This window comes from Electrona antarctica (genome assembly GCF_951216825.1).
Source record: "Electrona antarctica genome assembly, chromosome: 16".
Taxonomy (NCBI): Eukaryota; Metazoa; Chordata; class Actinopteri; order Myctophiformes; family Myctophidae; genus Electrona; species Electrona antarctica.
Window position 1 is genome coordinate 13,568,191 of NC_136797.1, and position 24,718 is coordinate 13,592,908.

Below are 24,718 nucleotides of genomic sequence, written 5' to 3' on the forward strand. Positions count from 1 at the left end.
AGACTGCAGTATATGCTGTGTGTGTGTGTGTGTGTGTGTGTGTGTGTGTGTGTGTGTGTGTGTGTGTGTGTGTGTGTGTGTGTGTGTGTGTGTGTGTGTGTGTGTGTGTGTGTGTGTGTGTGTGTGTGTGTGTGTGTGTGTGTGTGTGTGTGTGTGTGTGTGTGTGTGTGTGTGCGTGCGTGCTCGCAATGATATTTAGTGTGTTCAATGGATTATGTTTAATAATCCAACCACAGTTTAGAAACAGAGACACCAGAGGCTTTGTCTGTGAGCTCTATGTTTGTCTGTCCGTCCGTACACACACACACACACACACACACACACACACACACACACACACACACACACACACACACACACACACACACACACACACACACAGAGAGTATTAGTGCAATGGAGTAAGGGTGTTTATTGTCTGTGTAACATCAACACAGTTTGCTGCAGCAGGGTGGGCTGTCATGGCCAGTAGGACAGGGGGCTCGGGGTCAGCTGCACAGACAGCAGCAGGCTCCTTCAGTTGAGCTCTCATCAAATATGAATGTCATCCTCAAGTTCACCACCTGGGCTCGGACCTGCTCCGTGACTCATCCATCCAGATTCTCCACCTTTCAAATTAAATAGTTGGGCCAGACAGACAGTCACCCAAAGTTCACCCAACTTGCAGAATGTGCACAAGAGATTGGAAACTTAAGTCACGTCCATTCAAGTTACATGAATTTACAGCACACAGTTTGTCAGAGAGTGCTTAAATGCAGAGCAACGCCATAGAGACTAAATCATGTTGTCTCCCATTATTCTGCTTGATGATGCTGCAAATAGTTTGTAGCTGAATTGTTGTATAAAAAATCACACCCGTGTGAACTGAGTGGTGCAACTCCCCCCCTTACACCCCTCTCTCTCTCTCTCTCTCTCTCTCTCTCTCTCTCTCTCATTAGCAGGCAACAGTGCAACACTATCTCTCTCTCTCTGTTTCTGGCACGACAGCGCCCCTACTGGTACTCATGAGTCACACATGAGTCACACACATTAACACGAGTCACATAGGTGAACACGAGTCACATAGGTGGTGAACACGGACATTGCTGTTCCTTGGAGTGGTTGGACCACTCAAAAATGATCACACTCAAAAGTTGTGCTGTTTACTGATAGTAGCACGGATTAGCAATGCTCACACCCAGTTCAGTGATGATCCTCAAATGTGTGAGAGATTATAAATCAGTCCGTTACCACAGGGGTTCTCAACGCTTTTGGCTGGGGACCCCCGGAAATGCTTTGGCCGTGTCTCGCGCCCCCCGCCCCGCCCCACTCCCCACTCCCAATACAAACTGACTGCAAAATAACCTTAATAATAGAGAAAATATATCATAAATAAATACTGAAACCAGATATAATCATTAAGGAAAGCGTATGCATGTACTCTGTGTACTGTGACTACTGTCAACTCTTAATTTTCATTTTCCAGCCATTCACAAAAAAAAAAAAGATTTTGGAAAATAATTTGGGGACCCCCCCAAAATAATTTGGTGTTAGGGGTCGCGACCCACGGGTTATTACAGTGCAACTGGTTGTGGTGGCAGATCTGGTACCCAAAGGACTGGTAGTGTTTGTTCAATGAAAAGAACTGCAGTTCCCCCAGATTACCTCCCTTCCCCCCTCTCTATATCAAATCTCTTTCACCGGGAAAATAACTGACATACCAGCTCAAAATACGTCGCCATGAGATGCGCTGTGGGCTTGTAGATCTGCTATTTTCGCGTGAGAGCGTTTGTCCCCAGAATAGGGACGCTCGGGTTCATGCGGTCAAGCTTTGGCGAGGGCTCCACTTGACTCCTGCTCACTGCTGTTCCACGAGGCAATGTAGCCTCGGCTCTGTCTGTTCACACATCACACAAAGCACGCTCTCTGTTCTTTAGAATCACACACTGGCAAAGAGTGGCTTTTCTTAATGGTTTTCCCCCCACTGTAAACCTGCATTTTCTCATTCATAAACTCAGCTGCGAGATAAAGTGTTTTTATTTGTATTTAGAAGGGAGACAGGCGTCAGTTTGCATAATGTGCAATTGTGCATGTGTGCCTGTGTGGACCGGTTTTTGAGTTTGTTTTGTGTATTTGTTTTGTGTATGAAAGAGTTGTGCGTCATACTCGTATAGCCTGTACATGACTGTGTTGTGTGCACTTATATGCACAATTCAGTCTCTGAACAAAAAAACAATACACTGGAGGAAGTAGTACAACAAGCTGTGACCTTTGACCAGGGTTCTCAACGTGGGGTCCAGGGACCCCCAAGGGTCCTTGAAGAGGTTCCAGGGGGTCCCCAGCAGGTTACAAATGGATATAACACTGAGGATTTTACTGTGTAGTAGTGTTCCCATGATGATCTTAGAGGAAAGTGTCAATCCTTCACCAACTTAGGTCTTAAAATAGCCAAGAATTTTCTTCACCAATGTGTTTGTAAAAGTGTCTACTAACATATCCCACATTGGTTTATATTCAACCACCCTATGGGAATTTTTGACAGCTGCTGAAAGTTGGGGTACCATACAACCATTATAAGGCAAAATGTTCTACATTTCATTATGCCTTAAGTAGCATGTGACGTGTCAAACTAGGGGGTTTTCATCATTCTGAATCCATTCCAAGCATTAGTTTTGCACGAAAAACAGTCCTAAAAGTGGCCATAGCCGTCATCACAAATGTCAAATGTGATGAAGACAGCACATTTGGGCATATTTGGGCAAGTGGCTATGGCTGTTTTTAGCCCAAGGAGTCTTTTTCGTGCAAAACTAATGCTTGGAATGGATTCAGAATGATGAAAACGACCTAGTTTGACACGTCACATGCTATTTAAAGCATAATGAAATTTAGAACATTTTGCCATATATTGGCTGTTGATGGTTCAGCAGCTGTCAAAAATTCCCCTAGGGTGGTTGAATATAAACCAATGTGGGATATGTTAGTAGACCTTTACAAAAACATTGGTGAAGAAAATTCTTGGTAAGAAATGTATTCCCAGATTATACAGATTATACTGATAATATTCCCTGACTAAAAGGGAAATTTTGCTGAGCATAAACATCATCACCATGTCATTTTCATGGCGTGGCTCTGTAAGAGGAAGAAGAGTCTGTGAGTTTCTCTGTGTGGCACATTGTGTCTGTGTCTTTTATTGTGCAGGCTGCCCCAAGGCAGAGGATTTATTTGGGTATTTACTACAGTAGGCTACATTTGCACATGTGTAGTAGAATCTCTCCTCTGCCTTTTTTCCCATCCTAACTATGGCAGTACGTGGCCCGGGGAGCAGTTGGGGTCTCGCTCAGGCACACTTTGACACATGTTTTATATTTTTGAGTGGTGTAAACCACTCCTACAACTGGCTTTTGTGTGCAGAAAAAAATGAGCATGGACGTAATTAAATCACACCCGGGTGAACAGGGTGAACATAGCAACCATGCTCATTTTTTCTGCACAAAAAAAGCCAGTTGTGAAATCACATCCGGGTGTGATTTCATTACGTCAGACATGATTTCATTACGTCAGACAGACCTTACACCACTCAGTTCACACGGGTGTGATATTATTTTACTTACAATTTTGGCCACATCAAGCCTGAGATCCGTGCCCTTAGACCCCCGTCTTTTTCTTTTCACGGCCCAGCATCGAAGGGGTCGAGGGGGTAACAGCATTTTGTCTGTTGTGTCCCCCATATATGCTCCCGAATTTAGCTCAAATTGTTTTTCGAGTTTTTGCCTAAATATGGACCTGACTGATGTCATCAATATGACGTCAGCCCAAATTTGGAATTCAACAAGGCTCCAGAGTCCAGACCTAAGCCTCCATGTACTGACTGCACAGGGAAGCCATGTCATTGATCCCATTAAAGACCCTGTCTTGTTTCTCTTCTGACTAGAGTGAACAAATGGAACGTCTGTGAAAATGACCGTGGGTCACTGACGTCAGTTCGATAATCTTGACTGTCTGGCTCTAAAACCACTGTTAGTTTGATCCACTTAACACTCTTCTGTACTTAGTAGACCAGGTTGCCCCAGACTCAGAGGACTATACTTAATCTCCTCCTTTCTTTTCTGCACAAAATGTCTTCGCGGAAAATAGCAGATCAGATCTACAAGATCATGAGTCATAACACATTTGTGAGCTTGTGGATCTGCCCCCAGAATAGGGACGTTAGGGTTCTGTTCATGTGGTTGTAGTACTAACTCCACATGACTAGTAATTAAACACATCTAAAATCGGCAAACTCTTTTAGATGTTTTTATACATTTTTAACTGGTTCCGCGCCGGCCCGAGAAACCAAGATTAATTTACCTTTGCAATCGATGCCATGCCTGGCATCCCGAGATTTGTTTTATTCCCCATAATCCAGGGAAAAAGTAGCATCTTTTAGCGTTTTTTCAAAAACGTCTGGCACTGGCGCGCTAGCGGCCACTACAGCACTGGCGCTGATCCAGTTAAGGCAATTACCGTAGTGTTTTTGAGCTGTGCGGTGTGCACAGTGTGAGTCTCTGAGACAAAGTAAGCGGTACCATATCCTACAGTAAAATCCTATAGTGTTAATCTGAGTGTACAAATTGAACCAAATGGTACCTTATTTAATGAATCCTTTCAGAGCTAGGGAATGCTTCCTTTTCACAAAGACAGCTATAATATTTAACCCATTCTGAACGGGAACCCCTTTTGGTGTTTTAAGCATTATGTTATACTTTAGCTATCGAAAAATAGCAGATTTTATTATATATTTTATATATATTATATCAAGATATTTTTGAAAAATCGTGAAAATGTGGTGCAAATCTTTGAATATATTCTTTCAGAGTGAACATTTTTAACTCAAATCTTTGATTCAGGGGGGGTGGGGGTTGTCCCTGGAACAAAATATTTTCAGATGGGGGTCGGCGGCCAATTACATATAATTTTTGGGGTCGTCCTTGACATGAAATATTGAGCACCACTGATATAGAAACATAGGTATTTCAGAAAACTGTCAGGATTTAGAAGACATGTTTTAAATTGTGACGCCAGGCCTAAATGGGTTAAGGAGTTAATGGGATATTGGTATTAAAGGGGATATTGGTGAGTAATGCTGCAGGCTATGATCCAAGACACTTGTATAATGTTTGTGTGTCTGGCCCTATGCTCAACCTGAGCTCACAATGTTCCCAGTTAATGCTCCATTTGGTAGACAAACACATGGCGTCGCCTGGTTACTACGCCTAACATTGGCAGCCTTTTACAGAACATCCATGCCAATTTAGTCCTGAATCTGTGACTTCTTACCAGAATTTTGCTGTGTCATCAAAATATCTGTTGCTTTTTCCATTTCCAGATGGGGTTTCGGTTTTCACCTTTGCAGCCATTTCACGTTAGACAAGGCTATAGCGTTTCATTACAGGCTACAGGTGTCACGCGATATGGTGGATTGATCCGACAGACTGATCATATTCTCATTTCTCATATTCAGCTAGCCTTCCTCCAGGCTTTCAGAAGTATTTTCCCCACAATGGAATAAGTATAATGATGATGGATGTTGGATCGAAGAGCAGTGGCTCTCAATTATATTTATCAAGGACCACCACATTTATATTCGGTATATTAAGCTACGGAAACCCATTTGAAAAGATGTAGTGCCAGGTACTGAAAGACCCCACTCACCCACCTCAGACATCAGCAACATTATGAAAATTACAAAAAATATAATTGTCTGACTCTGGGTGAAAATCAACCAGGTTTAGTGTCCTATGGTGAAATGCTTAACCCATTTTGACCTGAGATCAGATTCTAAAAATGTCTTCTACATCCTGACAGTTTTCTAAAAAAAGCTATGTTTCTATGTCAGTCGTTCTTCGATTTTTCAAAAATAGCAGACCTACAAGCTCGTAGCGCGCCACTCGGTGGCGCGCTATGAGCTTGTAGATCTGCTATTTTTCAATAGCTATTTTTCAATAGCTAACACCAAAAGGGGTTCCCGCCTGGGTTAAGTAAAGTTGACATGAATCAAATAAAATGCATAACACATTGTGAAGAATTAAACAAAACACATTGTAATAATTGCATTTCTCTTCTTCTTTATAAACCAGAGTAAAGCGTCGAGCAGCAATGAAACCATAAAGCCGTGGTCTACATCCTGTTTGTGATGGACGGGCCTCTAAATGGTTCCCATGTAGGAAAGGTCACTGTCATGTTTGGCACAGATCCAGTACAATCAGCTAGGCCTGATGCGCCCTTTCTCCTCTCCCCATTAGCTCTGAAAAAGCTCTGCCATTACACAAATGGGGGACTCGTGACATACAAATGTTTCCTTATAATATATATTAATACAATTAATTAGTTTTCAGAGCATTAAAATGCAGCAGTTTCTTTCTTTCTTTTAACCCATTTTGGGGCGGGAACCCCTTTTGGTGTTAGCATTATGTTATGCTTTAGCTATTGAAAAACAGCAGATCTACAAGCTCATAGCGCGCCACCGAGTGGCGCGCTACGAGCTTGTAGGTCTGCTATTTTTGAAAAATCGAAGAACGACTGACATAGAAACATAGCTTTTTCAGAAAACTGTCAGGATGTAGAAGACATTTTTAGAATCTGATCTCAGGTCAAAATGGGTTAACAGAAAGTGCTAATTATCGTTTATCTATCGTACTTTTCCGATTCATCAAATATCATTAAGTGTGTTTGCTATGACAAAAGTATAGGCTTATATCAAAGAATTGTGTGGGGGGGGAAAAACAAGACATTTCAAAACATCCCAGCAACAAGCTTTTATTAAAAGTGATATTTATTGTTTATTATCGATTCAATTGATTTGTGCGATTAACCACGTCCTGTAAACATAGACCAAAGAACATATCCAGTGTGTAACCCAGAAAGGTTAAGGCCTCACTCAGACCTTTACTGCATTGCTGTATGCTTGTTGGATGAATGTTGTGTAGTGTCATGGCCGCCCCAATGTATTTCCAATGGAAGTCACATTGTTTGTAGTCCACATTTTGGACTACAAGCTGTTGTATGGCTTTCGGCTGTGTTTCGACTGCGCCCCTCCCCCTCATACAACACAAATGTTGTGTCAAACCATGTGACTCCCATTGGAAATGCATTGGGGCGGCCATGACACTACACAACATTCATCCAACAAGCATACAGCAATGCAGTAAAGGTCTGAGTGAGGCCTAACTCTGTTTATTGTACAACCATGTGTAACTGTTTCTGAAAACATCATTGTAGTTGGCCTGCAGCCCTGCATTGCATTGCTGGAGTGGCTTAATTGAGCTTGTGCGAAATTGAAAATACGAGCGCTGAGATCTTGAAAACCTCTTGTCTGCTTGCATACCAAGTAATATGATAATGATGGTCCTGATGAGCAGCCACATGACGTAACGGCATATTACGAAGCAGTTGTTGGATGAAGAGATGCCAAGGGTGGATGGAGTGAGGCCAGCCCTTCCACCAAAGGCCTTCTGCTCTACATGGGAATATACAGGGTCCAACAAGACTCTGTATGAGGGACTACCAAGGGTGAGCCAGAAGATAGCAGCCAGGAGAATGAGACTAGCAGGACACTGCCAAAGGCATCAAGAACTGCCAGCCAGCAAACTGGTGCTCTGGGAACCAACACACGGGCATCGATCACGAGGACGTCCCACGCTAACATATGTGGATGTACTCAAGAGCGATGCAGGAGTGCAAAGTACCAACGAACTGGCCAGATGTATGGAGAACCGGGATGACTGGAAACGACGATGGAGGGCTCGTCTGAGGACGACCTAGAGGAGGGGTCCACTGTCATTGCATTGCCACACCTTTCAGTGCACAGCTACTATTAACTATTATCTACTAATGTTGGTGCCCCCCAGGGGTACATGTGTGTAAGCTCAGCTGTACCTTTCACCCTTTATACTGGCAGCTGTCGTACTGAGGAATGTCTGAATGTCGCACTGACACACCAGATCAATACATTCTAAAGTACTCAGATGATACAACTTTTGTATGATCAATTTCTCTTCTAGATAGATCCAGTGATACTGGACTGCACCAACACAAGAGTAGATAAGGTGGTTGAATGGAGTGATAACAACGCTCTCATCATTAACACAAAAAAGACAGAGATTATATTCGGGGCACCACTAGAGACACACAGATCCCCATTTAGTCACATTTTAGTCACCCGGAATGTTTTAGTGTTTGTCTAGTTTTAGTCGACTAAATATCATACGATTTTAGTCGACTAAATCTACAGTTGATTTAGTCGAACAAAATGTATTTTGTCAGGCCTCGATGCCGTCGTAATGACGGCATTTTTTTTTCACTTGCTGAAAATAGCAGATGTACAAGCTCACACCGCGTCGCCGCACAACGCGTTGTGAGCTTGTAGATCTGCTATTTTCAGCATGCAACGAAGTGTAAAATGACTTATACTGGATCTCTTGTCCACTAGTCACCCCTTACATTTTAGTCTAGTTTTTATTTGTTGACGAAATTGTCAATATATTTTTATTCTTAGTATTAGTCATCATAGCTTAGTTTTCATTTAGTTTCGTTTTCGTCAGTGGAAAAGGGTAGTCGACGAACATTTTTCGTCATAGTTTTAGTCGACGAAATCAACACTGTACTGTATTACAGTTATGAGTTTTCTATTTGTGAGCTGGGATGCATGCAGGGCGGGGCGGGGCATGGAAAGCAGCAGTTGTGCTCAGGCCTCAGGGCCAGGGCTGGGAAACACGCTGGAGTCAGACAGACGCTCAGACAGAGCAGCCTTTGTTAACGGAGGATGCTTAGGTTCCTCGTGACCAGAATTGTGCCACTCCCATAAGTCCCATTTGGGAGGACATGCCAGACGGAGCCACTGGGGTGACTCAACAGGGGAGGAGGAGGTGGGGGGGGGAGTGTGAGGCGGGGGGGCCTCTGGGATTTGGGGTGAGGCGTGAAGTGGTGCTGGTTTGGTTGTAGGGGACTCGCCCTCCTAGAGAGAGACAAGTGGCATAACAGGCATGGATGATCAATTACATGGTAATTAGTCTTGCAGTCTGATGATTGGTTCTTTTGAAAAGTGGTATTATTTGGTCAGCCAGTCATCATGAAGAGGACTAAGGAGGGGCGTGCGTGTTCAAAGGCAGGCTCTACTACTCTTCATTGTTTTTCACCAGAGCATTCCTTACCCTAATTTTGTTAAAAGCGGAGCTGGCATCATACCCCAGCAAGAGAATTAGTGATTAGCATTTTCTTCAGTCTTGTGTCTGGATCATAGGCACCGGAGGGGGGAGTCCTTTGCGTCCGAATGTCAACGCACTATTGGGAATGCCTGGTCTATTCATTAATTTATTTTTCCCGACCGGCGCTGGTGCATGCCATAGTCGGGCACCGTTTTCCATTTTGCTGCACAATAGTCGTTGTGTATCGTTGTGTATTAGCTTGTCTGACACCGTGTCGGCAGCCAATACACAACAATGTGAGTTGTTGTCCCCAAATTGTCCCCACACTTTTTACGTCCTGACGGCGCCACTGGTCTGAATGGGCTGAGCCTGCGCACCACTCTGAAATGGACTCCCCTTAATGTCTGAGCAATGATATAAATGAAACGTTTGTTGAAATCCAATTCATATATCTAGTTATTTTTGCAAAACAGCTTATACCCCCTAGTCCCCAGACCATTTCAGTGGACAGGTTATATTATACCCCCTAGTCCCCAGTCCATTTCAGTGCAACAGAGGATGTACATTTATAGAGCGCAGAAGTCCTGACGTCACTCGCTCATCTCCTGGTTCACGGAAGTAATTTCTCTATGGAGAATAACATGGGCTCATCTTGAAATCGTCTCATCTAAGCATTGTGGTCCAAAAATAAACAAACTGTCTCGGCGTTATTGTCAGGGAGGTGTCTCTGTATCGTTTGCGACGGTCAGTTACTATTATTTGATACAGTCTGTTTCTAGCGAAAATGTAACCAATTCAGCAGCAGTAACATTAGCTTTCTCTCTCAGTCAGTTGATTCTTCATATCCATATGAAGTGAAACGGCCCGGGGATGACATGTTTATTATATGAGGCGATCTAAAATCCCCCTATGGGGATTACAATTCAAATAAAAAAGTACATGAACCCGTGGATTTGCACCCTTCTACCGATATTGACGCTAGACTTCGGTGCTCTATTGAAAAGAACAAAGAACACAATACTATTGAAGCCACAGCAGTGGGTACCAGTGGTGTGAACTGAACATGTTCCTGACCTGGGCATAAAATCCCAATTTGACCCCTCACTACTTTTTTTTTTTTTAAATGTTTTTCTGTGGCTGGACCGCTGAGCCACGGCCCAGGCCGACCCCTCACTACTTAACCTACCTAACCCTTGACCCAGCATACTTGTATCTTGTATGTCCTGGCTGGCTGCCAGTGCTTTCCGGTCGGCATAGCATGCACATTGCAGTTGCACACATTGTTGTTGGTGGTTTGGTTTGGTTTGCGCATTGTTCCTTGTCTAGCTTTGTCTTATATTTTATGTTCTTGCACCTAGACCCCACGTGTGTGTGTGTGTGTGTGTGTGTGTGTGTGTGTTTGTGCGCGTGTGCGTGATCTGATCACGCTATTGTAGTTATGTCTGTGATCATGTCTTCATTCTATACATCCAACCATGCTGCCTCTGTTCTAGTTCCACTTGTTCTGTCTTTCTTGTTCTTGTCCTTCCTTCCTTCCTTCCTCCCTTCCTTCCTTCCGTCATTGTTAAAACAACTCCCGCAGAAACATGGTGCCAAACCAAACAGCAGTGTTCTCCGACTCATTATCTACCTCTACCTCCCTTCCCTGTGTGTGTGTACGTAAATATTATCTTTTAATATACAGTATTTGTGCATGCTGCATGTATCCATCATGTATATACTGTATATTTATTGTATACAGACAGACAGACAGACAGACAGACAGACAGACAGATTTTTGTGTTTTTGTCTGTGCGCTTTGTGCTTGTGTGCCCGACAAAAAGTGGTGCAGTTGAAAGACAGAGGAATAGAATAGAGAGAGAGAGTGCAGTCAACGCACTAAACGCAGTGGCTCAAAATGCTGCAACCATAAACCATATAGGTAGGTAGAGGACATGCTGTTCTCTATCAGGATGAAAGCCAGCAGGGTTTAACATGGCACTGCAGAAATTTGCCGTAACACAACAAGGCACAGCAGAATAGAACAATGTTGTGAGTGACATTGTCCAATAATTGTCCAGTCACATTCAGTCAGTGGCAGGGCTGGCAGCCTTCCTCTGGGGTTGGAAGGTTGGACACACCGCTAGAAGGAGGGAAGGGTTGCTGTTTTGAGTCTAGCACATGTTTGTGTCCTGTGCTAAGTAGCCTTGTCGAGCCATGAGGCCCTCACAATGCTCTTCCTCAGTGTCTGTTATAGTCACTCAACACCACAATGCTCTTCCTCAATGTCTGTTATAGTCACTCAACACCACAATGCTCGTCCTCAGTGTCTGTTATAGTCACTCAACACCACTAATGCATATCTCTAGAAAACTATTTCACAAATCCAATACTGTGTTAACCCACATGTATAGTCGTACCATCCTCCATTAGACAACCTAGCACAGTTTTCTCCTTCACCACCACCAGGCTGACCAGGCTCCCAGTACCTGTAGAAGTAGAAACATTAATACATTACAATACCTTCACAACAAGGATTTAATCTGAATGTTTAGTTTTTTTTAATCATGACTTCAAATTATATTACATTATATATTTACGTACAAATTAACTGGACAATGAAATAGACAACAGATACAGAGTAACTGTTGTATTATAGCCTTTGATTCCATTTAGAAATAAATATGAAGAGGAAATAATGTGAAATGTAGTTTGCTGAAAATAAATGTAGTTAAAATGTTTTATTTAACCCATTCTGGACGGGAATCCCTTTTGGGGTTCTGTACAGTATGTACAGTATTAAATAAATGTGATGCTGCTATATAAATATTTGTTTTTCAGAAAACTTAGGTCAGTATTTAGAAGGCGTTTTTAGAATCGGCCTCAGTAGAATAATGAAGGTAAAGTCTTACGTTGTGGTCAGTGGTGTTCCATCCACCCACTTCCACACTCCTTCTGTCTCGCTGTCGGTCAATCCAAGCCACACCCTCTCTCCGCCAACGAGTCTGTCAACAAAGTCCTGGACAGACAAGCAGCTGGTTACTGAAGTACAATGTGTACAATACTAGATGTGTGTCTCAACTAGATGTACACTTAATACAGCACACACACACACACACACACACACACACACACACACACACACACACACACACACACACACACACACACACACACACACACACACACACACACACACACACACACATACACACACAAACACTGCACCTGCTTCTCTCTGCTCTTTATGGTCATCAGGTCAGATTGTCTGGCTGTACAGAATGCTCTGCTGTCCTCCCAGGTCTTCCTCTCAGACTCAGTAGAGTAGTAGTAACACACACCATCACCAAATGTAAATCCATGTGATTCTAACAACAAAATATAATGTTAGACACTGTTTTTAATGTGATCAGATTAATGACAAATGCTGAACAACATGATATAAGAATGTATAAAAACAGTGATGTCTCACTGACCACAATAAATCCTCTTCAGTTCGGTCAGGTTGTCATGTCTGGTCAGTAACTCATCATAACTGGTCTTCCACTGGTCTCTCTGAACAGTCAGGTTGTCATGTCTGGTCTTCCACTGGTCTCTCTGTTTAGTCAGGTCCAAATCTGCAAGAAGGATAATCAACAAACTGATTAGGTTTACATCCAACTTTATTGCATTTGACAATGAGACAAATAGAGGTGTCCGGTTGCCACAGGGGTGAAGTTCTAGCGTTTGTCATTGTAAAATATCTATGTGTCCACAAGGACAGACAGTTAACAGTTTAAGGGCCCCAGACGGAGATCACCGTCAAGTTCAAGTGCACGGTCAGTGCACTTGACGCATCGCATCGCTCCACAGCCTAGGAGCGCTTGTTGCCCAATCCTCGGTGTTGCACAACAGTGACACGTCATCGAAAATGTTCCCTGCCTGTTTAGCGGACGACAGCGGAAATCTTAAAACGTTCATAACTCGCGATCTAAATCATCCCGTCTAATTATGAAAAAGGATCCTGCGGTCCAGTCGCTAGTCGCGATAGATTTATTCTTACCTCCCGTTGATGTCGATCGACTCTAGAGTGGTGTGGCTATTGTTAGCTGCTACACAGACATTCACAACAACTTCCGGTCCGCTGGTAAAAGTGGTCCGGGCGCTATAAATGATGGGCACATTTTATTAATGGATTAAATAGGCCCGAGCCCTCAAGGTGTTAACAGACAGGACCAGGTCCTAAAGGTCCACACTGCAGTCATTTATTTTGGTCTTGTCGGACAAATGTCTATAATTTGGGCGGTATTATGCTCTGCGTCAATCCACTCCTAAAGGTCATGTTGTGACTTATTGCACGCACGCACGCACGCATGCACGCACACACTCACTCACACCTCTGTTTGTTCAGAGGATTGGAAGCATGGTGTGTGTGTGTGTGTGTGTGTGTGTGTGTGTGTGTGTGTGTGTGTGTGTGTGTGTGTGTGTGTGTGTGTGTGTGTGTGTGTGTGTGTGTGTGTGTGTGTGTGTGTGTGTGTGTGTGTGTGTGTGTGTGTGTGTGTGTGTGTGTGTGTGTGTGTGTGCCGCTGTACAGCAAAAAACTGTGGGGAGGAGCCAGGTATGCACGCACACACGCAAGCACACATTCATCCACAGATACACACCAAATCCTAATCAGACTTTGTATTGAACTGTACTTTCCTGTGCTCTTTTTGGCAAACTGTTAAAGTATTCATTCAATCAATCAATCAAACTATTCCTGACTCAAATATGAGACATAATGATACAGTAGTGTTTATAAAATGCTACTCACTGAGTATGACCAGGACAATGATGCCAGCCAATAGGAGCAGCCCCACACACGCTGCAACAGCTTTGAAGAAATTCTTCTTAAATCCTGAATGTAAACATCACACATTTTCACTATTATTGTATACATTAAGGCAGAGCACATGTATTGTGTTGCTCATATGATTGCATGTGAATAAAAGCGAATTCCATTAAACACATCCAATAAAGCATTGACAAGAGAGGCTCTGTGATGTGGCTGCACCAAGAGAGGCTCTGTGATGTGGCTGCGCCGACAACTGCTATTGCGTAAGATTGATAGATGTGTTACTTAAATCATTGTATTATTATTATTATTATTAGTAGTAGTAGTAGTAGTAATAGTATTCTTTGTTTTTACCTCCATGCTGTGCTGTGTTCCCAGGGTCAGAACCTCGGAGGTTTTCGTAGTCTGTTAGTTCTATACCTCCATGCCGTGCTGTGTTCTCAGGGACAGAAACACTGAGGGTTTCATAAGTGTCGTCGGTCGGTTCTGGTGTGGTGTAGATGTCTTCAGACATTTTAGGTTGAGTTCAGTTGAATTTCTGAGTTGAATTGAGTTGAGTTGAGTTTCTGAGTTGAATTGACTCCAGTTGAGGTGTACACGTCTTCAGATATTGTAGTGGGTTTTCAGACTGCTCTCCTTGTACAGCTTGATGGAACAGATGTCACAATAGAGGACGTTTGAAGATGGACTCTTTGAGAGAACAGCGATGTGGTGAAATTGCACTGCTTCTAGCCAATCAGAAAGCAGCAGCTGTGGTGAGAATTTCCTCAGCAATGATGCCGGTGGATTGACCCATAATATGTGTCAATCCACCGGCATCATTGCTGAGGAAATTCACAACAAAGACATGCACATCCCCAACCCAAACTTGGGCAGGTGTTGAGCGACATCAACGGGGGCTTCAGCCCCTGCCCTTTTACCCGTCTGTAAAACAACCGCCCTTTCCAGACTGCGAATGCAGTATAGTGAAAGAAATGCAAATGCCACTCCTTTCCATGCCATGCCGGAAGGCAGCATTCAGGAGAATAGCTTTTTCCCCCAAAGTCTCCTGAACCTGAACACAGTATTTTGCGTTGAACAAATTTGTTTAGAAATCCATGTCGTTACACCGCATCTCCACTAGCTAAAGAGTGCTGGGTTGCGCCCCACTCTCAACGCGTCGCACTGAGCTTGTAGATCCTGCTATTTTGGTCCAAAAGTGCCCTCTTACGGGATTCTAGCCCCTGCCCCTCTTAACACTCTCTGCATGTCCCTGGCTGTACCTAGCAGTCACTGAACTCCATGACAGAAGTTTCCTTTGGTGAATGAATAAAGATCTCTCTCCTCTCCCCCTTTTATCCCTTCCTTCTAGGTCTACAATCCTACACCCAGTAGTTCTACATACGTAGGTCCCAATACTGCTCACCCCCATAATCCTATTTTGTTTTCATGGAGCAACAGACGTATCTGTGTGGTGTCTGGTTCCCATACATCGTGGATGTCCGGAATGCGGTTGGAATGTTGTAGAATTCAGTGGTGGAAAGTAACTAAGTACTTTTACTTAAGTACTTAAGTAGGTATTTGTACTTTACTTGAGTATTTCCAATTTCCAGTACTCTACTCCACTACATCTCGGAGCCAAAATTTGTGCTTTTACTCCACTACAATTATTTGAAAACTTTAGTTACTGGTTACTTTGGAGATTTACATTTTGATTAGAAAACATACATTAACCACTTCAACCCTATACATTTCGGCCATTTGAAAATAGCAGATCTACAAGCTCACAATGTGTCGCAACGCGACACATTGTGAGCTTGTAGATCGGCTTTTTGAACTTGTGAAATGGGACATTCTGCACAATGAGTACTTTTACTTTTAGTACTTTAAGTACATTTTGATGCCGATACTTTTGCAAGTAGTTGCAGTAGTTTACTTAAGTAAAACAATTGAGTACTTTTTCCACCACTGGTAGAATTCTGTTCAATGTTCATGCCAACCGATCGATCCTCTTCATTGTGCCTCTCTCTCTCTCTATCCCTCTCTCTCTCTCTCTCTCTCTCTCTCTCCAGACTGACCGTCTTCTGATCAAAGGAGCGAAGATCGTGAATGATGACCAGTCCTTCTGTGCTGACATCTATATGGAGGATGGTGTCATAAAGTACGTGAGCCCTTTATTGAATCCTCAAGAGCCTTGAGAACTTTTGGTTGTGCTGTTATCTCTGAATATGATGACTTAACTTAAACACTAAACTACTTTCAAAACTGCCGTCGTTGTTTTCGGCCCTGCCATTTATTTTTCTTCTTCAACGTTTTTCAAATAGCCAAATCTAAAGCTCACAGTGCAGTGTTATAAAATGATACCCAAATACTACGGGACAGAAGTCCCGATCTGAGCGTGCTCTATGGTCAATATTTTCAGAGCAGTGTTGTTTTTGACAGCAACTTTTGATTTTAGTTTTAGTCATAGTCTCTAGAATAGTTTTCATTTAGTTTGAGTCACATTTTAGTCTAGTTTTAGTCGACTAAATATCATAACATTTTAGTCAACTAAATCTACAGTTGATTTAGTCGATGCGACGCGTTGTGGGCTTGTAGATCGTCTATTTTCAGCATGTAACCAAGTGTAAAATGACTTATACTGGATCTCTTGTCCACTAGTCCCTTCCTAACATTTTAGTCTAGTCTTTATTTGTTGACGAAATTGTCAATACATTTAGTCTTAGTTTTAGTCATCATAGCTTAGTTTCCATTTAGTTTCCATTTAGTTTTCGTCAGTACGAACATTTTTCATCCTAGTTTTAGTCGACGAAAACAACACTGTTTTAGAGGAGGATCAAGTGGTGCAGCCTCTCAGTGAACAGTCTATAGAAACAGTATGCATTTTTTGTTGTGAATTGTATTATTTACTGCAGCAGTTTGTCTCTGACGTAACGTAACGGTTTCAGCTACTCAGGCCTTCATCAGAAAAACACTGATGAAGGCCTGAGTCACCGAACCACGTCTGTTTGACAGAGACTGCGGTAAATTATAAAATTCCTATTACAAAATTCACCTTGTGAGTGCGGACTGTTTCTATAGAAGGTTATAATATGATCCCTGTCTCTGTCTTTGAATTCCTCTCTCTCTCTCTCTCTCTCTCTCTCTCTCTCTCTCTCTCTCTCTCTCTCTCTCAGACAAATTGGGGAGAGCCTGATTGTTCCCGGTGGGGTCAAAACCATTGATGCCCATGGCCGCATGGTGATGCCAGGGGGCATAGATGTGCACACACGTTTCCAGATGCCTGACCGAGGCATGGTCTCGGCTGATGACTTCTACCAGGGCACCCGTGCTGCTTTGGCAGGGGGGACGACCATGATCAGTATGTCAGCCATTTAGGCTATGTCCTAATCCGATTCTTGGAGTCTGATTTTGATTTGTTTATCAACTCTTGAGTCTGAACCGACAAAACAAATTGGTGGAAAATGTTGTTTTTACACCGATCCAGCCGATTAGCTCTTCACAGATGGACTGACAGACGGAAATATTATCTCTGGCCTTCGGGCCGTTTGGCGTGGCGGCAATACTCAGATTTGCCTGCAGTCTTAACAAAGCTTTACAATATAAACACCATCTGGCATTTTTTTATGGATGGAGACATGACAGACAGACAGAAGACGGATGGATGGATGGTTGAATTGATAGACAGATAAACAGAGAAATTAATTGTACCTGGACCCGAGTTACTGAGAGATGGGGTTCCTTCGTTTTGTACTTTGTCAGAGGTCAGTTTTGTATTGTGTATGGAGATAACATTACTCAGTCCAATAGACCCCCCAGGTGTGGTTATAATATGCAAATGGTTTCTTCCTGAAAGCTTGAAAGCCTTTTTTAGTCAAAAGGCCCAGTCGAAATACGCTGCTTTAGTGACGCACTAAAATCAGCCCCTCCCCCTTATTTTTTTTTTATCAAAGTTTCTTTATTAATTTTTCAAGTCACATGAGTCAAAAATAGCATACAAATTTATCTTGAACTTTTTTTTACCCCTCCCTCCCCCCCAGAGTATCTTGTACCATCAACAATGAAATAAAAGGCACATACAAATATACATATACATATTCAAAAATAGAAGAAATTAATCAAATATTAGACACAATATGCAAACAAATAATAATAACTAACAAAATTAAAATATAAAAATAAAATAAAATAAAAACAATTACAGTAGGGTCAGTGTAATGAGTTAAGGATTGTTGATGTCAGCCGCGTTCATCCTCTCAAAGCCCCTCCCCCTTATTAACAGCTGTGGGCGAGTCTTAAGTTCAGGTGGTTGGTGCTAAGGTGAAAACCAGTATACTTAATGAATTGGTGGTTGTGGGCCACATAAAAACATAATTTTAACACTTTCTGTACACGTTTTTGAAGAAGAAAAAAAACAGTCCTCCATAATCGTACTGTAATACTCCATCTTGAACATTGGTGGGAATGTTTTTTTTGTTGCTAAAACACGTGCGCACGTGAGCGTACAGTATATATGCGTGTGCATGGACATTTGTGTCATTATCTGGTTCATAAATGGGCAACTGGCGGCCCGGGGGCCACATGCGGCCCTCACCTTCATGCAGGTTAATATCAGAATACTGATTCTGATACTGGTATTGTTGTTTTTTTTAACAGCCGTTACAATTCCAAAGTAGTAGCTTAGTATTAAAATGGTATTGTAAAAATAAAAACTTTTCAGGATTCCAATTCAAAAATAGCAACAAATTATTAAAGAACTAGAAGAAGTGCCCTTCTGGGCACAGGTCTCCACCAGGAGGATAGGACTGTGTGTGATGTTTGGCAAAATGTTTAGGAGTAATATAAACATGTTTTTTTGTTTGTTTGTTCTTTGCAACAATTTTCTTCATTTTGTTGAGGAAATGCAGAACCAGATCACTCATAGCATCTCTGAGGATAGAATTCTGGATGAGCAGGACATGTGCAGCATTTTGAACGAAACAGGCCACTCCAGAAAACTTTGGAAGGCAATGTTAGCCAATCAGTGTAGAATCTGAGAAATCCAACAGACTCGTCTTGATCACATGACTACAGAGATCGTGTGTACCGATTTGCGTGAGATTTGGATGAAATCTGTGCGACTAACATAAGCAATGTGTTTAGCAGAAATCGGCCTCATGGTGGCGCTATAACCGGCAGATGTGGAGGGATGCAGGGAAAATGTTTTTCCATGGCCTCTAGGGAGTGCGCATACATAAGTTGTATACAGATTGATGCAGTTATAGCTAAAAACAGGAATTGGCCTGTTATAGCGCCACCATGAGGCTGATTTGGAAAATAATGAGTGGCATGTCGTCCTCGGCCTAGTGGAAATGTGCGTGTATAATTTCACAGAAATTGCACACTGTTTTTGTGATTTGTGGCATTTTGTTAGAAACGGACCTGTGAGCTTTGGAAGCCAATATTAGCCAATCAGGATGGAAGATGGGAAATGGTGCAAATCCGTGTTGATCACATGACTATGTAGATAGTGTATACCGAATTGTGTGATGTATGGATAAAATGTGTACGGGTAATCTACAGAAATGTGTTTTGCCTAAATCGGCCTCATGGTGGCGCTATAACAGGCCGTTGAGGAATATTTGGGGCAGAGGTTCATCGTTGGCATCCATGGAGTGTGTGTGCACAGTTTGGCATGGGTCGGGCCAACGGTACCGGAGATTAGCTGATAACGGACGGACGGAAGGAAGGAAGGAAGGAAGGACACACGGACGGACGGAGTGCAAAACATACTCTCTCCCCATGCCTTCGGCCTGGTGGAGACAATAAATAGCAGATCTTGTAGATCTGCTATTGCTACAACAGTATATGAAATTTGGCCCTCTGGAGTGAGTGTGATACTAGAGTGGCCCTCTCCAGTTCCAAAGTTGCTCACCCCTGATCTGGTTGTCTCTCCCCGTCCAGTTGACCATGTGATGCCCGAGCTTGGCGTGAGCCTGCTAACTGCCTTTGAACAGTGGCGCGAGTGGGCCGACGCCAAGTCATGCTGCGACTACTCTCTGCATGTGGACATCACGGAGTGGCACCGAGGCATTCAGGAGGACATGGAGACGCTGGTGAAGGACCACGGTACGTACGCCCCCCCCCCCCCAGCATGTCAAGGACCCCCAAATTGACACTAATGAGCCCGCGGAGTGGACCCCCATTTGAAGAGATATGCCAGGGACCCCCATAAGAGAAGATTTTTACGGCTCTAGCCGTGATTCTCAACCCGTTTCATTTCGAGGACTCCCCAGTTTGACATGCATTAGTCTACGGACCCCCCATTTAATGGCATTTCTATCTCTGAGACCCCAATTTATATTGTAAAATCAATGTTAATGTAACTCTGAGAGTGTACAAATGGAACCAAATCCATTTGGTTCCATTTGTATACTCTCTGAGTTACACAACCATAAGGGTCCATTTGGTTCCATTTGTATACTCTCTGAGTTACACAACCATAAGGGTCCATTTGGTTCCAAACTATCATTTAGCTGGGGACCCCCTGGAACTCCCTCAAGGACCCCTGGGGGTCCCCGGACCCCACTTTGGGAACCCCTGCTTTAGACCGATAGACTACCTGGCCGAATGTCGGTAGAATTGTCGATTTATCTATCAGATAGCTGTAGCATATCTCATGCATAAAACACGGCACAAGGTTCTCAACAAAGACAAAAACCAAGTGCATGCATAATAAATATGAAATGGAACACATTTTATTTTCATTAAATATAATGGTTCTTTTCTCATCATCAGACTACAACAACAATGTATGTCTCCACTTGGACCTGTGATTTTATTTATTCTTTATTTTTCTCCAAAGTAATCCTATTTTCGGGCTGCTAAATAGATTTCACTGGAGGAAAATGGGAATCTAATGTAGGAATTAGGAAGTAATGAGCACTGATCATTCTCTCTCTCTCTCTCCCCCCTCTCTCGCTCTCTCTCTCTCTCTCGCTCTCTCTCTCTCTCTCTCTCTCTCTCTCTCTCTCTCTCTCTCTCTCTCTCTCTCTCCCCCCTCTCTCGCTCGCTCTCTCTCTCTCTGTTTATTTGTCTTCACTTCCTTTCTTATTTTGACATTAAAACAATATTCCTCTGTTCTTCAGGTGTAAACTCCTTCCTTGTCTATTTGGCTTATAAGGATGTTTATCAGCTTACTGACTCTCAGGTAGGACATTGCCTATGGTGCCTTTGTAATATGGGTTCGTGTTAGTGTCTGTATGTGTGTGCACACCATAGGGGTGGGTGTGTGTGTGAGAGAGAGAGAGAGAGAGAGATTGAGAGAGAGAATTGTTTGTCATATGACTCTTTAAGCCTGATTTAATACTTATTTGCACGTCTGTGTCGCACAAAAATTCGCAGACAAAAACCTGCCAATGTATAAGCTTACAACAACGTGTCACTCTGCGACGTGTTGTGAGCTTGTAGATTAAGTATAAATCAGTGACTTCAGTGAGTAAGTAGTCCAGACTGAGAAACATCTCATTCAGATTTGAATTGCAAAGCATGTGGTTAAAAATCTGATTTAAAAATAAAATCAGCTGTTTAGGCCAAACTGATCCCAATCTGGATGGGCCAAATTTTGGGTTGACGGGATTTAGGGTTGCCCTTTTGAACATAGTATAACTTGCGGCTGTGTTTTATTAATCCCACTCCCGCCCGCTCCCGTTGGATTTCTGACCACTCGCTCCCGCAATAATTTAATTTTTCGCCGCCCGCAGTGACCGCCCGTCCGAAAGGTAAACATTGTAAGGTACTGCTAACATTAGCGGTTTCCGGGAGACCGGATGTAAATGACTAGAAATTTCGGGAATTTTCGTCGGCAGGGTTTAACTACCTCCCCAGACCACTAGGTGGCAGTCAAAGAGTTAAGTCCCATTTAGTTCCGCACCAGAGGGAGGTACGTGTGCTGGTGGTTATAAAAGATTGTACTCAACTCATCCTTTTGTTCTGTTTCACGTTATTGTTGCGGAAAGTAACGCACTGCGCAGACGCAGTCGCACACAGGGAAAAGCAAAAAGGGGGTTGGAACCAAGCCCCCAGTGAGGCTCTCCAACGCTGAAGCGCTCGGCCCTACTGGTCAGAGGAGGGACTGCAGGCGGACCCGTGGAGTTATGACGAGGAAACCCCGTGCAGCTGGGCTTTAACATTGAGCGCTCGTTTGCACTGCAAGTAGACCGTTCTTCCGGGTGCTTCAAAACGCCACCGAGCAACTTCCACTGAAATTAATAGCGGGGGGGCCGGGCTATCGCTCCGGTTCAGTCTCTATCCTTTTAATACTCTATGGTTACAACAGAGAATGTCCGTCGCGGGGAAAAGAAACATTCTCACAGAGTCGATTACTAATGAATGACGGGTGCGGCCGTGCTCCCGTTCCGTGCCTGCGGGGTGCGCTCAAGGCACGCGCTTGGGGAACGTGCCTGTGTGTTGTCCACTCCAGTGCAGTAGGGGAAATTAGTTTCTCCTCTCAGACTGACATATTCATATCTTGCTAAAGTGTATAAGCTCTGTATCTGGTTAATTGCGGGAGGATGCAGGATTTTGCGGGGCCTGCTGGTTTTATCGTGACCGCCAGCTGCCGCCCGCAGGTATTTAAATACCGCCCGCGCCCGCTCCCGATGCAGGGCTCTAGCGCACGCGTCTAAATATGTTTAGATCGTCAAATTAACCAAAAGGACACTCTTTTGTTCCCCAGCGCGAATTTAGCCATGTCTCGCTTGTTTGTTAACTGAACAAACTATACAACAGTGAGATTTAATAACTTTGTTAAAGGAGCATTCAGTGATTTGGGTGATTAGGAAAACCCCCCGGTCCACCCCGGTAACAAGATGTGCACATGCACGCACTACAGTGGGGGGGACACGCGACAGGCCAACAGCACACACACCAAGGCCCGCCCCCATCATGATTGGCGGAAGGCCCCTCTCTATTTTGATTGGATGAAGGCTGGGCCACCTAGCCAAAAACGAAACCTACGTTTTTTTTTTACCCCCAGGGGTCAACTGTATGGGGACAGGGAGGAACTCCTTATATGGTCAGCACACACTATAGGATTATCACAACAAAACAAAAACAAGAAGTGATATTTGAATTAAATCACTGAATATACCTTTAAAGGGGCATTCCACTCATTTTCAACATTTTACTATGTCATTAATATACCTTAGAACTGTGGAAATAATAAAAAAGTCTCCCCATTCTGTGTTTCCTAGAACTGTAGGTCTGAAAAAAAGATTTTTTTCATAATTGCAGTTCTAGGAAACAGAATGGGGGGGACTTTTTTATTATTTCCACACAACAGCACTAAGGTATATTAATGACATAGTAAAATGTTGAAAATGAGTGGAATGCCCCTTTAACGCATTCACCCATAAAAAGAGACTTGCAGCACTGCTATCCGTACCCTGCAACTACCCGGTGTGGCCCGTTTGTGTCTTCTTCTATGACCTGGAAACACACAGTGCCAGATGTACTGCATATTGGATGACATCATGAACATTGCATCATAGCCTTGCTCTCAGTGCTAACACTTCTCCTCAGAACATTGCATCATAGCCTTGCTCTCAGTGCTAACACTTCTCCTCAGTTTGTTTCATTTGGCCAGCTCTGGATTAAAAGGCTCGATTGAGGGAGGCCAGCCCAGTGCTGCTACTCCTTGCCTGTGTCTCTGGGGAGAGTGAGATTATGATGATACTACTGTAGGCCCAGATCCATATATATCGGCCTGGCAGATATATATATATATTTTATCGGGATTGGCAATTATGCAGTTGATTTTTTTTCTTTCTTTTTTTCCCAAACACTTTAAGCCTGGTGTCCCTATGTTCGGCATGTAGGTGAGGAATTAAATATTAATTAAATTAAATTAAATTAAATATCGTTGCTGTCGGGAGGAAACCTCCTAACTCCATTTTTTAGGTTTTTGAAACAGCCTTTAGGTCTGTGTGTTGTGTTGAATGGAAAGTAGTAAAAAACGCTTTGGACAAAACCTCTATAACTCAATCGGACCCTCAAACTGTCTGCTAAAGCAACTAACTCCACCACTCTCATGCAAGTAATTGACAATATATAAAGTTTTCTAAATTTCTTAAAAAAAAATAAAAAAAAGAATTTCCGGTGAGTTAGGTGCTTTCTTCCCGACAGCAGAGATATGATCAAAAAAAAAGTTTATTTCTTTAATCGATTTTCTTGCTTGATTTAAAGATTTTGTACTCCAAAAAATGTCAGTCAAAACATTGGTAATCGGTGGTGTAGGAAGGCTCTCCATCATTTGGCATCTGTCGGACTCCAGACGAAACCCAGATGTCTGTTTCTGACTCACTGTAAAAGTAAATTAATCCCACTTGAAAGCTCTTCTGAAACAGGACCGTGCCGGTCTTTGCACCTGTGAGAGGAATGCATTAACACATTTTGACCTGGGAACGATTCTACAAAATGTCTTCTAAATCCTGACAGTTTTCTGAAAAACCCTATGTCTCTATGTCAGTCGTGCTCAAACAATTTCATGTCAAGGACTCCCAAAAATATATGTAATTGGCCGCCGACCCCCATCTGAAAATATGTTGTTCCAGGGTCCTCCCAGAAGCATAGCTTTGAGTTAAAAACATTCGCTCTGAAAGAATATATACTCAAAGATTTGCGCCACATTTTCACGATTTTTCAAAAATAGCAGACCTACAAGCTCGTAGCGCGGCACTCGGTGCCGCGCTATGAGCTTGTAGATCTGCTATTTTTCAATAGCTAAAGTAGAACAGAATGCTTAAAA

General features: G+C 43.1%; 1 protein-coding gene across 1 annotated transcript in view; it reads left to right on the top strand.

The window, feature by feature from the left end:
• dpysl2b (dihydropyrimidinase like 2b) overlaps positions 1 to 24,718 on the top strand; it is a 45,000-nt gene that overhangs the window by 4,661 nt on the left and 15,621 nt on the right. The window contains exons 2-5 of the mRNA XM_079524529.1: positions 16,005 to 16,093; positions 17,109 to 17,293; positions 19,876 to 20,040; positions 21,060 to 21,121. Coding sequence (XP_079380655.1) covers positions 16,005 to 16,093; positions 17,109 to 17,293; positions 19,876 to 20,040; positions 21,060 to 21,121 — 501 coding nt within the window. The remainder of the gene's footprint in view (positions 1 to 16,004; positions 16,094 to 17,108; positions 17,294 to 19,875; positions 20,041 to 21,059; positions 21,122 to 24,718) is intronic.